Source organism: Ciconia boyciana, chromosome 8, assembly GCF_034638445.1.
Source record: "Ciconia boyciana chromosome 8, ASM3463844v1, whole genome shotgun sequence".
NCBI lineage: Eukaryota > Metazoa > Chordata > Aves > Ciconiiformes > Ciconiidae > Ciconia > Ciconia boyciana.
The window spans coordinates 40,838,143-40,851,454 of NC_132941.1; the positions used below are offsets into that span (position 1 = coordinate 40,838,143).

Consider the following 13,312-nt stretch of genomic DNA (forward strand, 5'->3'; position numbering starts at 1 on the left):
CAGCTTTTTGTAGTCTATTTGAAGAATAAGACTGAAACCTCTGAATTAGCTGCAGTCTTTCAAAATGAACATAATTTACTAGAAAGTCAAGCAATCAATGCTATTAAATGTTTTAGAGTGCCAAACAGATTCATTCAAAACCAGCACGTCTTATCTCTTTCACAGTCAAGCTTTAGAAATAACTATTCAAGAATGGGAATTCCCTTTTCTCCCTTGTTTCAGTTCAGCTAGTATTTATTAGGGGATGTTGCCAATAGACCACACAAAGTCTTCACATGGTATAACCTACTGGGGAGGTGTGCACACTGGTGCATTGTACAGTGTAATTTGTCCCTACTATGTAGAGTTGTTTTGGCTGACTGACTCTTTGTGTTAATAGTGTTATGGGGAGTAAACACTGCAGCCATAGTGAGTTTCACTTGCAAACACTGAACTAACTGATGCTTGTACGCTCAGACCCTGAGAGCAAGATTACTTAAACCTACCAGCTGGTGCCCTACCATTGTCCAGTCCTTTTATGTGTTTTGTTCAGATCACTTTTCAGAGTTCTTTTTTTACACTGCTCTGGAGTACCCATCTCTGATGAATATTCGTGATTTTCCTACTTTAAACAGGCTTCTTCCCTGCTCACCTATAAGCCTGTCAGCCCTATTTGCAAACTGTCTGCCTTTCTCACCATGGTTTATACTAAGAATGCTACTCCCAGTCTCTGCCTGTTTCCTCCTGAGCCAGGTTCTCCTTGATTCTGACATCAGTCAATGTCAAATGGATTTTAAAGCCTTCAGTTGGCTAGATTTTCTAATGAAGGGGATTATAAAACTCAGAAGTGAAGCAGTAGATTCTCATTACTAAATCAAGTACCCTAACACTCCATCCCACTGAGGCAGATTGTACTCCTTGTTCAGCACCTAGTCAGGAACAGTGACTGTCAGGGCAAAGAAAAGTGTTTTCCTGCAATATTCATTCTGCTGATGAAATTTATATGAGGTGATGTCTCTGCATAGCTGGAAACAATATTATATTCCAATTGGGTTTTCATTAAAAAGACCTTTAGAGGTCCTCTGAAGCAAAACTAAGAATATAATTTTAATGGGCATTGAAAATACTTTGAAATACATAATTTTTGTAGGCTTCAAAGTGTATTGTCATGAAGGGTTTTCCTAATCTCTATTTCCTATACATGTTGGTTTACCAGAGGACTTTTTTGACTAATATTGAATATATTTTCTAATAAATAAAAAAATTCAATATTTCTAATGTGACTGATGTTTCTACAAAAACTAATTAAATATAAGCACATTGTCTATAGAATATGAAGAGGTAGCGTCATACAGGATCATGGTAGTTTGTCTACGAAGTTTTCAATATCTCATCTAGAGAATCTGCCTTTTCTTAGTGCCTTTTAATAGGGCTTATGGCTTGTTATGTCCTGCTACTATGAACATAGGAAGAGATTCTTCTTAAATACCACTTTCTTGCTAAGATGATGGAACTCACAGATTATTTTCAAGACAGGAAGTACAGAAAATCATATAAAATGACATGCATATAGGAACCTAATAACAGAATGGTTTGGGTCTTGAAAAGAGTACAATACTGGAAATAATTCATTTGCCATCATGATAAGGAAAACTGTTATTTTCATTTCATTTTTGTTCCTCATATTTGAACCACACAAAGCGGGCAATACACTGAGGTTTCTGAAGATCAAAATTTGATCCTTTCTGTGTAGTAATTCCTTTAGCTATAAAACACAGCCCCACAAGTAATGTCCTAGACAAGATACAGAGGTTACAAGGTGTTTTTAACCTTTTACAATTACAAGCCAGTTCTATTTGTAGTTCAAGTAAACCATTCAAGCAAACTCTGCACTTTTTAAAATTCTGTTCTCTGAAGGGAATTCTTTAAAATAGCATAGGCTGTAGCAAATGCAGAACTTAATCCATAATGATTTTCTTCTTCCACAAAAAATATGTTGAAGCCATAGTCTTTTTGTTCTATCATTTGAGTCTCAGCAACTAAAATATGTCTTAAGCATTGTAAGAGTTTGGAGATAGAGGTTTTATTGCTAAATTTGATGTTTCTCAGGCTTCTTTTTGAAACATGGCAATGGGTAACTTGGCCATCTTATTAACTTCAGATGCAGTGCAAAGCATTTGAAAGGAAGGATTTTTCCCCCACCAGCCATTTTTCAAAAAGTTCCTAGGGAGTAGAGTGGGGGAGATAGCTGGATGGAACAGAGCTGAGGAAGTTTAGGGTTGCTAGCAAAGGTCCTCTCCATCCCTGTCCAGCCACATCTCTTTGGATAGAAGCAGCAACTGTGGGAACTACTGCAAGTGGAGCAGAGGGATATGTCTCTCTCAGTTTCAGCACTATGATCCAAAATGATCATCCACTAATTGCAAATGGATCTAAGTTTATCATTATTAAGCATCATTTTGTTGCTTTTCGTTTAGATCCTCAAATCTAGTTTTTGAGTTATGATTAATCTTCAGAGTTCCCCACAGTCAGTAATTAAAAAGAAACTTTATATCCATGTAATAGACAGGAGTGATTTTCTACTTTGTTAACGCTACTTATGACCCTTAATAAGGCTCCTTATGAGCCTTAAAATGAGTAAAAATTTTATTTAACAACTTTCCAAGAACACTGCAGAAATAAAGCCTTGATTTAAACACATCTCACCACATACATCTTTGCTCTTGAGGGGAACCTCTTGACTCCACTGAGATGATGAAGGTTGTGACCAGGTTTATGTTTGCAGGACCAGTCTTTCCTTAAGTTTCTAGAAATAAAAAGTGGTTTATAGCACTGCAAGTGGGTAAAATAAATGTCAATAAAGAGGAAGTATGAGAAGAATCTGCCCTGGACCTAACTGTAACAGTCACAATACCATGTTACACAACTTTTATGTAACTCTTGGCTGTACTATCTAATAAAAATTATCCTCAAAGCCTTATTTTAATTTTATAAGCTGTGCATGTGTATAATACACAATGTACTTTTATTCATATGCCAAAGATCTGCAGCCAAATTATTTACTATCAGCGTAAATCTCTTTTATAATTTAAGCCCTTAATCTTCTATAGTATTTTTTTTGCGCACGCTCCCGCTGTGTATGTCTCACTGTCTTTGCAGTTGTCTGGGAATTGCAATTCATGCAACCTGATTTCAACACAAAAATGTTATTTCTTTGTAAAAATAGTTACTTCTTTAATAGTCAAAGTGTAATCTATTCCTGTAGTTATAGTCTGATGGAAAGAATTACAGCAGATTTGTCATTTTTAAGAGAGAATGTGTCTTTCGTCTGTTCTCCTGCTTGAGTTTTTGGAAATTAGGGTGGAGATAGGGAGCATTATTACAATAAAAGATTTTACGTCATTAAGATTTACCAATTTAATCGGGCATATAAACAGTCTACTTTATCCAGGTTATCAGATCTCTTGCCCATAATCTCTTATTTTTCACTAAGCAATGTGGGAGCTTGGAGGACTAAGGAGTTTCAGATCTGTATGTGTCTTTGACAGCCTGGAAGAGAAGGACATGTGCACTAGAACTACCAACAGAACCTCAGTGAGATTTTTTCCCCTTAGTTTTCAGCCTGTATGTCTCCTCCCATGGCTTCCTACATAAACTAAGGCTTTCTGGTAGGATACTTCAGCTTTTAAAGAAATAAGTTTAAAACAATTTGAAAAAGACCTGGTAAGGATCTTGGAACCATTAAATATGGAAGAACATTTCAAAGGTATTTGACATTTTGTATGCTACGTATGTTTATTTCATTGATCACTGTCATTATAAGTGAAATGTTTTTATAATTTGAATTATTCTTTACTAGAGGTTTTTTTTTCCTTTACTGCAGGTTTAAGATTTTTAAGAGCCCTTAGACTGATACAGTTTTCAGAAATTTTGCAGTTTCTGAATATCCTTAAAACAAGGTAAGACCTTTTCTTACATACTGAGTTAGTTGCATTGGTAACAGAACGTAAGTGGCTTAGGTTTGTGGTCCCAGTAATATATGATTTTCTTTTCTGGAAAAAAAACCTTGTTATCTCTTCTTTAACCTTTTTATGCTGATGAATGATTTATCGGTGTCAGCATCTTTTGCCATGTGATCAGTAGAAGATTTTACTTGATGTGTTATTACATTTGAAATATCTGAGCAAGACTGAGTGCTGATAAATTAAAAGCAGAATGAATTACAGAGTTCTGCACTGATTAAATATTGCTTCTTTCCACATAATCAGTCCGTGTTCTGCTGCCTTGGAAAAACAGAAATCACAATTCATTCAACAGAATACAGATAAAAAGTATTTTGATAAATAATCATTGTGGCTCTATTTCAGTTTTTTTGAACTGAGCATCCTTTTTCAAATCAAAAACATATTAAAAATTAATTTTACACTCAGCTATCTTTATATTGTGTTCGTTGTCATTAGCATTTCTTCCAAAGAATATTTAAAATATTCCCAGTAACCTGGCTTTCACTGATTCTTCAGGCTATTAATACATGAAAGTTGTGCAGAAGAAGCACAACTTTGAACAAAAGATCACTTTGAAGGAAAAAAAAAAGGAACCTTCCCATGCCTCGCAGTTGAAGACACACTGCCTTTCATCATTCCCTAAAATGCCCCAGCCGAAGTATTGAATCCAGCTTCCAATAATTACTGTAAACTCAGTTCCATTCTGAAATCCTATGCTCTCTCCACCAGTTGATGATGCATGTGTGAAGGCTTTATATGCAAGTAACTCCATTTACTTGCTATGTTAATTATTAGTGATGGGGAAATAGATCCTTGAGATTTGTACACACTCATGGTAAACGGCGGTTTCTTCAACCCTTAATCTTGAAACTTTTCTCTTTGCTGAAAAACTTTCACACTATCTGTCTTTAGCTGTGTGACTCTAAGGAATCCAGTTCTTGTCAAATAAAGAAATCGAAGAATGTGCAGTGAAGATGTAGTCCAGTAGCTTAGAATGCTACCAGTATGGTAAAGGAGAGTAATTTGTGCAGGAGCTCAGAATATCCAATGAGTCTGCATTTAACACACCGAACAACCTCACCAAAAGAAATGGCACTCAATGGAAAAGCCCCATAAACTCAAGGGATTTTGGATACAGGCTAAAATCCCCTTCAGGAGTGGTGGATTTGTAAACTTCCAGATCCATAAATGAAGGGATACTGCATTAATCACATTCAGTGTATTTAGAGCTGGCTTATTCAAGATTGACCTGTTCATTTAAATAGCATTTCTCTCGTGCAGAATTTACTCTTAGATTAGATATCATCATCTCTGTGATTATTTATATGAATGTCCAAATATCTGTAAAACCTAAATGTTGATTATTAGAAAGCCTGTAAAGTAGAGCTTCCTCATATGACTGTTTTTGACTAGAGGCATTTGTGTGCTTGGCGTCAATAACAAGTAACTACTGACAAGGTGAGAAACTGATAGGGTATAAAGGGCACTGCTGTCTTTTTTATTTTTAATATTTGGTGCAATTAGAGAAGAAATTCTGTCCTACTTTTCCTCTTTCCCCTAGTATAGGAAAAGGTTTACTCTAACATATAAATTAAAATTACTCCTGGAATTAGTGACTGAGATATGAGGATTAAAGGAGCATATATTATTTACACAATGGGCAGAAGGGCCATTCCAAACACTGGGATCCAATGGAAGAAGCTAAACAATGCAAAAATAGAGGCAGTGAGAAGAGTAGCAAAGTAGTGTGGGAGTGTTAGATAATTATTAGAATATCTGAAAAATTATTAATTATATTTGAAAAGAACCAGTAAGGCAAAGCAAAATTTTACTGCGGCGTATTAAAAGACTGTACTGTGCCAAGGATCTATTTGTTTCCCTAATTTGAAATTAAATGTATTTTTCTCAATATTTTTTGTTCCTGTGTTTTATGAAATAGAATGAATTGTGTGATGTTCAGTTGAAAATTTCTCTCCTTCACTTCATTGTTTTCTGATATTTTTCAACAAAACTACAGAGGCTTAGGCAGGGCTCACAGTAAGGGATTTTGCACAGATGTTGGAAAGAGCTTAAAGAGCAGGAAAATGTTTGTGACTAATCCTTCATCTATGTTTAGACTCTGGCAGAAACACCGGAATATTTCATAGAGGAGAGAGACGGTACAATGTTTAATAAATCTGCAAAAATAAAATGTGCCAAGCAAGTCATGTAAATAAGTATTTTTAATGACTGCTGTCGTTTACTTGTATTATAGTAATATGTGGAGACCAACTGACACATTATTGTATCAGGAGCCACTCCTGTTCTAAGTCCAGGTGAAGGATGGTATTTAGCCTTTCGTAATGGAGCTTTGCATTAGCATGATTTCTATCATTTTTTTTAATCTAGGAACCTGTTGTTTAGGGTCCTGTGCTGTGACTGAATTTTATCACCAACAAATTATGAACCTTAATCAACCATACCTTAAGAAAGAGAGAAATAGGGAACATGTGTTGATGTAGGTGAACGCTAATTAATTGCAGAACTGCTGGTGTATTATTTTCGAGTATTTTTGTATTTATTTCCTAGTACCCACTGTTGCCCACTTCACTAACTGTAATTCTTAAAAATATTTTTAATGGAGCTGTTCTGATTAATTTTCCAGGTTCATTTCTCAACTTTGTTTAGAAAATAATGCATTTTTATTGTCCTTAAAGTAGTTATAAACAGAAATATTAATTAATTCTACTGAAAAACTACTACTACTAACACTGATAGTGAATTTTTCCCCATTTTTATTCTTTTGATATGTATTGCTTTAGGAATAATAGTGATTTTTGTGAGGCATTATTCTTTTTTAGAAATGTTTTCAAAAACAAAGGAGAGCTATTTCCAATACAGTTCCATGAATGGGTAAGATTATTTAGACATAGTAATACATGGACTTTAGTTCCTTGTATATTAGTTGAATATCCTTCTTAGGTTTTGAAATCATAGTTATTTTTGAAAGAAGAGAGGGAGGGTGCGAGCGAGCGAGCTTTACTTATATTTCTTCCACAAACTTTTAAGTATGGTATTTTCCTGCTGAACTGAGAGAGGTCCTTGCTTCAAAATATAACTTCTGGCTACAATAGGGAACATACTATTCAGTGGGACTAAAAAGAGTTTGCAGGGTTTGACTGGTAGGTTTCAAATTTATTTATTTATTTGTTTGTTTGTTTGTTTGTTTATTTTAGAAAAATGTAAATGTGAAGTATGAAATAATCTAGCTCCATAGGAATTTCCACAAAGAAGTCCATAGGAGTTCATGCAAGCAGAATAATATGAAAATTACTTAGGACTTTACACAGGAAGCGTAAAATACCCAAGTTATTTAATTTGGGAATCATAACTTTTTCACAAAAGCAGCATGACATTTACAGATTGGCTGCAATAGTTCATTAATTGTTTGCTATAACTGTAGGGAAATAGTCTTGCCCTGTGGTCATGTATCCAAGTGTTAGCAAGTGGTGAGTGTGCAACAAAAACATCCTCTTGCTTTTAATTTTTAAAGCTGCCACAGGTCTGGGGTCAAAAGCACAATTAATATAGAAGCAGCATACAAGCTAATGAAAAATAATTCAAAAAACATCAGTCAATTGTATGTATAAATGCAGTGTTCAGCAGCTAACGTTAATTGGCATTGCTCAGTTTAATTCATTGGACCTGCATGGACATATTCCAGGGTAGCAGAATATTTACATGTAAATAATTTGTGAGGTGTATAGCACTGAAAAATGAGAAGGTGAGTGTACTGAGGGGCAACCAAATTATTTGTGAAGAAGCATTATTTATTTCCGTTTGTTTGATTATGAGTACAGATGTAGCTAAGGTTTCCATTTGTCTTTCTGCTCTCAAATTCATTGGAATTTTTCTTTCAAGTGATCCAAATTATGCAAATGTGAACTCTGCAAAGACAAAATAATAGCATAGGCTTTTGATTAAGTTTTTTAGGGAGCCTGCATCTCTTCAGAAATCATCATCAGATTCTTTCACTCTAAAGTATGCAGTTGTATACAGATACATATTAAAAATGTGTGATAAATTCCAGTCTCAGTTCCTATTTCTTGTTGGGTTTTGTTTATTTTCAGTAATTCCATCAAGCTAGTGAATCTGTGCTCTATATTTATCAGCACGTGGCTGACAGCAGCTGGGTTCATACATTTGGTAAGTATATTTGAAAATACTTCATTGACTTTTTCTCATGGATCATCTGCTCTCTGAGCTACTTTATTACCTGAAATTGCCTTGCTCTGGATAATCCCTTAACATATCTATAGAGTCCAATAAAAAAAGACATCACAGCTTCCCTAATTTTAGGCTTCTACTCAAAACTAATTCTGAATCGTAAGTAATACATCATTAACCTCAGCAATAAAATATGGACTTGAACTGATGCAACTTCTTGAATTATTACAATTTACCAGTAGGTGGCAATGTTTCCTAAATAACTACCCGTGTGCTTCCTGGAAGGGGTTGGCAGAGCTGAAATGACACTGAGGTCCTGGGAAATCAGTGGTTGTGCCAGAAGAAAGCAGTTCTGTATTTCCACGAGAAGTAATGGGACTGCTAACATTCCGGGTAGCAGTTTTTTAAGGATTATTTCCTTCTCTTTTGTTTTTAAATTTCAAATTTTTTGGTGTAGCTTTCAGTCACTGATAACATAGATTTTTGTAATAGATTTTTATTCTGCACTTAATACCTGAAAAATGTAAGATAGTGTAGAGGTATATATGAGTTCATAAAGTCAATATGCATATATGCGATAGGTATATATCTATTGTGTATTTTAAACATTTTAAACTCATAGCTTTTACTGATTTGTTTGGTAAATATAATTAAATATGGTTAAGTGTTTGTCTTTTAAATACATTTTATGATCAACTTAGAAACAGGAAATTTTCAAGGTGCTAATAGTAATAAGTTATTCAGAAATGGTTTTGGACTAAAGTTTTAATTTAATGGTATTGGTGTTAGTCCAGAGCAATTTAATGGACTTCACGTGAATTACCTTGAGCTGCATCCAGCTATATAAGATTAAATACAGAATGTTTATCTTCTTGTTATACCAGATAGTAATTTAATTTTCACTCTTATAAAGATGCACCAAAATTTTGGATGTATTCATTCATTATATACTTCTCATTCACGTATGACCACATTTTTACACTCCTCTGGGCAAATATAGCATTTTTATCATAAAAACATTAGCTTTTTCTATTTTTGAATCAAAAAAAGCGCTTTTTAAAATTACATCAGGAGGGACGGAATATTATTTTCTAGGGCTTGGATTTTGTGGTTTGGTTTGGTTTGGTTTTTTGCTTTTCAGCATAAGTTTCTCTATTCTACTGTAGGTATCCTCAAACTTCAAACTTTTTACTGTGGAACAAATTTTAGAGGGCATGCTCCTTTCCCACTGATAAATTTATAACTTTGTCACATACAGTAGCTGGCTTCTTGGAAAAGTGATAGTGTTTCACTAAACTTAATGTGTCACTAATGCCTTTAATAGCTACATAATGCTTTAAAACAGAAACATTAAGAAGTATAATTGCATTACAAGTAAGATTCACTCTGAAAAAGTTCTGAACAAATTGCTATAAAATGAACTTACCTAGCTGCATTAATAAGTTATATTATTTAGTGGTGAATGGAAAAGATGCTTTCCATAAACAGTATGAGTGGCAAGGCTATGAATATTGGCTAACTGTAATGCTATAATTGGTCTTATTTCTTCAAAATAAATCACAGGAAAGGATCCAGAGTTTGTATTATATGCCAAATAACATATAGATATACGCACGCATACACGTATATCAGTAGAGTTAATTTGTGGTACAACTCTATTCATTATATGTTTTGTTATACATTTTAGGTGGAGAACTCAGGGGATCCATGGGAAAATTTCCAAAATAATCAACCGCTAACATATTGGGAATGTGTTTATTTACTGATGGTTACAATGTCCACTGTTGGCTATGGAGATGTTTATGCAAAAACAACCCTTGGTCGCCTTTTCATGGTCTTCTTCATCCTTGGGGGACTGGTAAAAACTCTTTTTTATTATTATTATTCCAGTTACCTTAATACTTGATCCTGTATATCTCAATGCCATAATTAAAGAAATAATAATATCTGGTTTAGTGAATTAAAATTAGTTATAAAACTTTTAAATATGTTTAATACACCCTATTTTTTTTTCTATAGATAAATATTTTGTCAGAGCTTGTCAAATTAGTCCAGTTTAGTAGAGTTAGAATTTTTCTAATCCATTTAAATGAGTAAAGCGTGCTAATACATGAAGTGCCTTAATATTTCAACTTATAATGTATTTGTAGTCCTTTACTTTTTAGTGACTGACTGTAGTGCATTTTTTGAGGCTGCTATTGATACTGAAAGGCACTTTGCGGTTTCAGAAGTCCTACCCATCCTTCTGTGTTCCTTCCCAGAATTCCAACAAACACTGTGGCTTTGGACTGCCTTAAAGAGCAGCTTGCCTGGTCCAGATGATGGCAAACCACATTCTCTTTAATTTCAAACATCCTTTCATGTCATGTAGCACAATTTTAACTCACAATTTATCACATGGCCATAATGAGTATCCTTTTATATCAGCAAATTCTCATGTTCTTTGTCCTGTATGTACATAGCACCGAAGTTACTAATTGTCTTATGTCAACTTTTCTATTACTTATCAGTGTTAGTAATATTATAGGTCCTGTTGCAATGTTATTCTCTAAACCAGCAAGGTTTATTTTACTATTTACACTGTACAAGGTAAGTGCTTTATGGATGACTCACTATATATATTGTGCACATACATACATATGTATATTGTTACTTTACTGTCATATATTGATTTCACACATACATACATACATCTTACAGAGGTGATATGTATATAACTAATGTTATGAATGCCATATATGAGACACATACAGATACATATATATGAGTATATATATGAGCATAAATATATGCATTCCCATCTATGTTTATTGACATACGAAGACAAAGACCGTGTCAACTGGCAGTAGCTCTTCGAAGTATCCAGCCACAAGGAAGATGTTTGTTGGACAAAACATGGCAGAATAATTTTTATTTTCTCCTCAAAACCTTTTTTCTATCATGTGTTATTCCGATCCTTTTAAAAACATAAACTTTTGGAAAAAATTTTTGGGGATGGGGGTTGACCTTTTTGTTTCTTGACAGGGGGAATAACCCCTGATTCCATCTTGTTTTTGTCTTTTTTTGAATCCTAATCATGGGGGAAAAAAGTCTGTCTTTTAAAATAAAAATGTAACAGTAATGATAATACTGGTTTTTGGTTTTTGCAGTGGAGCTTGGATAGTTTTTTTTCCCCTCCCCTCTTCAGGAAGAATTAGACATAACTGTATTTTATGATTAGATACCAGTTTGAATTAATTTTGTTCTTGTTTTGTTTTGTATGCCTATTTTTCCTCTTTTGACCATTTTCTTAATTTATAAGGTGTGCACCTTCTCCAAGACCAACTTTTACATTGAGCCCTCTTGTTTTGTGTGATAAGAACTTTTACATTTTTTAAATTTTCTTTTTAAACAACTTCATAGATCTAATTCTTTTGCATTTTCAGATCTTAAAGATATATATCTTCTGAAAATATTCATCATCCCCCTTTCTTTGGCCTCTCTTTTTAGTCTTTTCTTCTGTCTCCTATCTTCTTCTTAGGCCATGTTTGCCAGCTACGTCCCTGAAATCATAGAGTTAATAGGAAACCGCAAGAAATATGGTGGTTCCTATAGTGCGGTTAGTGGAAGAAAGTAAGTATCCCAAGAGGCTCTGCTGCCTCTGCTGCAGTAGAACACTCTCTGCATGCCATTTTCTTTTTTTTTTTTGTGTTTTTGTTTCATGCATGTAGGCAATGTTTGCTCGCTACGTGCCAGAAATTGCTGCTCTCATCCTTAATCGGAAGAAATACGGCGGGACTTTTAACTCAACCCGAGGCAGAAAGTAAGTCAAAAAAGACCAGGTGTGGTTGTGTGACTTTAAAGAGCCCCTGAAGGTGGTAATAGCTGACTCACAGCTTATAAGGCTGTATTCCTTGACATCAGATGTTACCACTGGAGAGTTGTCACACTATAATTAGAGACCTGGGCTATGCTATGGTACAAGTGACAACATTTTGTCCCTACTTCAAGAGAACCTGGATACCACTAAGACTAGACTGACATATCTTGTAAAAGATGCTGCTGTTGCATATGCAGTTAGCTTCTGGAACAAGGCTGACTTGTCACTTCACAGTTTTGGGCATCAGATTATCATGTGGTCATCTCTTAACTACATAACTGATAATTCACATGCTTTTCAAACAACTCAGTTCTTTAGAAAACTTGGGTTTACTGGAGTGCAAAATACGAGATTTATGTTGATCGGGTTATTCCATTAGACTGACTATGTCAGAAGTCTGATAGTGCTGTTTCTCATTGTTCAAACAGCAGATTCAGATCTCATGCAGCTCCTATTGACTTCATATGAATATTGCAAACACTCGTGATTTTAGGATCTATGACCATGGATTTTAACATGATTCTCTTCAACACACCATATAAAACCTATCCTAAGAAGAGCAAGTAGTAGCCTTAGTATCAATATAGTATGGGAAAAAAACCAAACCCGTAAAAAATACTATCTTTACCTGGTAGCAAAAGTTAAATTCTATTGGATCACATTAGCTCATTACATTTCTATTGAAAGCCTGCTTGTTTTTTTGACCAAGTTAAAACCAGCTCTTTCTGGCATTCCCAGCATCTAGACCTGCTGGGATATAGCCTTTAATGAACTAGGTGTACTTGGCGATATAGTAGTTTCTCCTCTATATCACCTTTAGTGTTGCCATCTTTTGTTTTATTACATATCATTGTGATATTCACTGGTAGATATATATTTGCCCTAAAAGACTAGTCATATAGAATCCTTTCCATATAACATAAAGAAGGTATTGCAAGCAACGCATCTAATTAATTGTCCCTCTGCTTACTTTAAGAAGATATGTTTTTTACTTTATTCCTTTCAAATAATCACACCTGCATAATTTTATAAATGTGGATGATGGTTTTATCAAGTTGTTTCTCCTCTCTGTGGAGCAGAAAGACTGTAAATGTCCCACAGAGCTAATTCTAGAGTACTGGTTTATGTCACTGGGTAGATAAATCAAAGTTTTTTCTTTACTTTACCACTTACACTATTGTATGTTCAATAATACTCAAGCAATTAGATGATACAATTGAAAACTTCAATACTTTCATTTTCTGAGATACCCTCAAATGTCTGA

At 34.4% G+C, this 13,312-nt stretch overlaps 1 protein-coding gene across 13 annotated transcripts in view; it reads left to right on the top strand.

The window, feature by feature from the left end:
* The window catches only part of KCNMA1 (potassium calcium-activated channel subfamily M alpha 1), a 526,598-nt gene that overhangs the window by 346,709 nt on the left and 166,577 nt on the right, over nucleotides 1–13,312 (top strand). For 10 of the 13 annotated variants that reach the window (XM_072871308.1, XM_072871302.1, XM_072871307.1 and 7 more), the window contains 4 exons: nucleotides 3,863–3,938; nucleotides 8,093–8,168; nucleotides 9,877–10,047; nucleotides 11,710–11,801. In XM_072871308.1, coding sequence (XP_072727409.1) covers nucleotides 3,863–3,938; nucleotides 8,093–8,168; nucleotides 9,877–10,047; nucleotides 11,710–11,801 — 415 coding nt within the window. Of the gene's footprint in view, nucleotides 1–3,862; nucleotides 3,939–8,092; nucleotides 8,169–9,876; nucleotides 10,048–11,709; nucleotides 11,802–11,899; nucleotides 11,992–13,312 lie in introns of all 13 variants that reach the window. The other 3 variants (XM_072871315.1, XM_072871304.1, XM_072871313.1) reach the window with 1 other exon arrangement.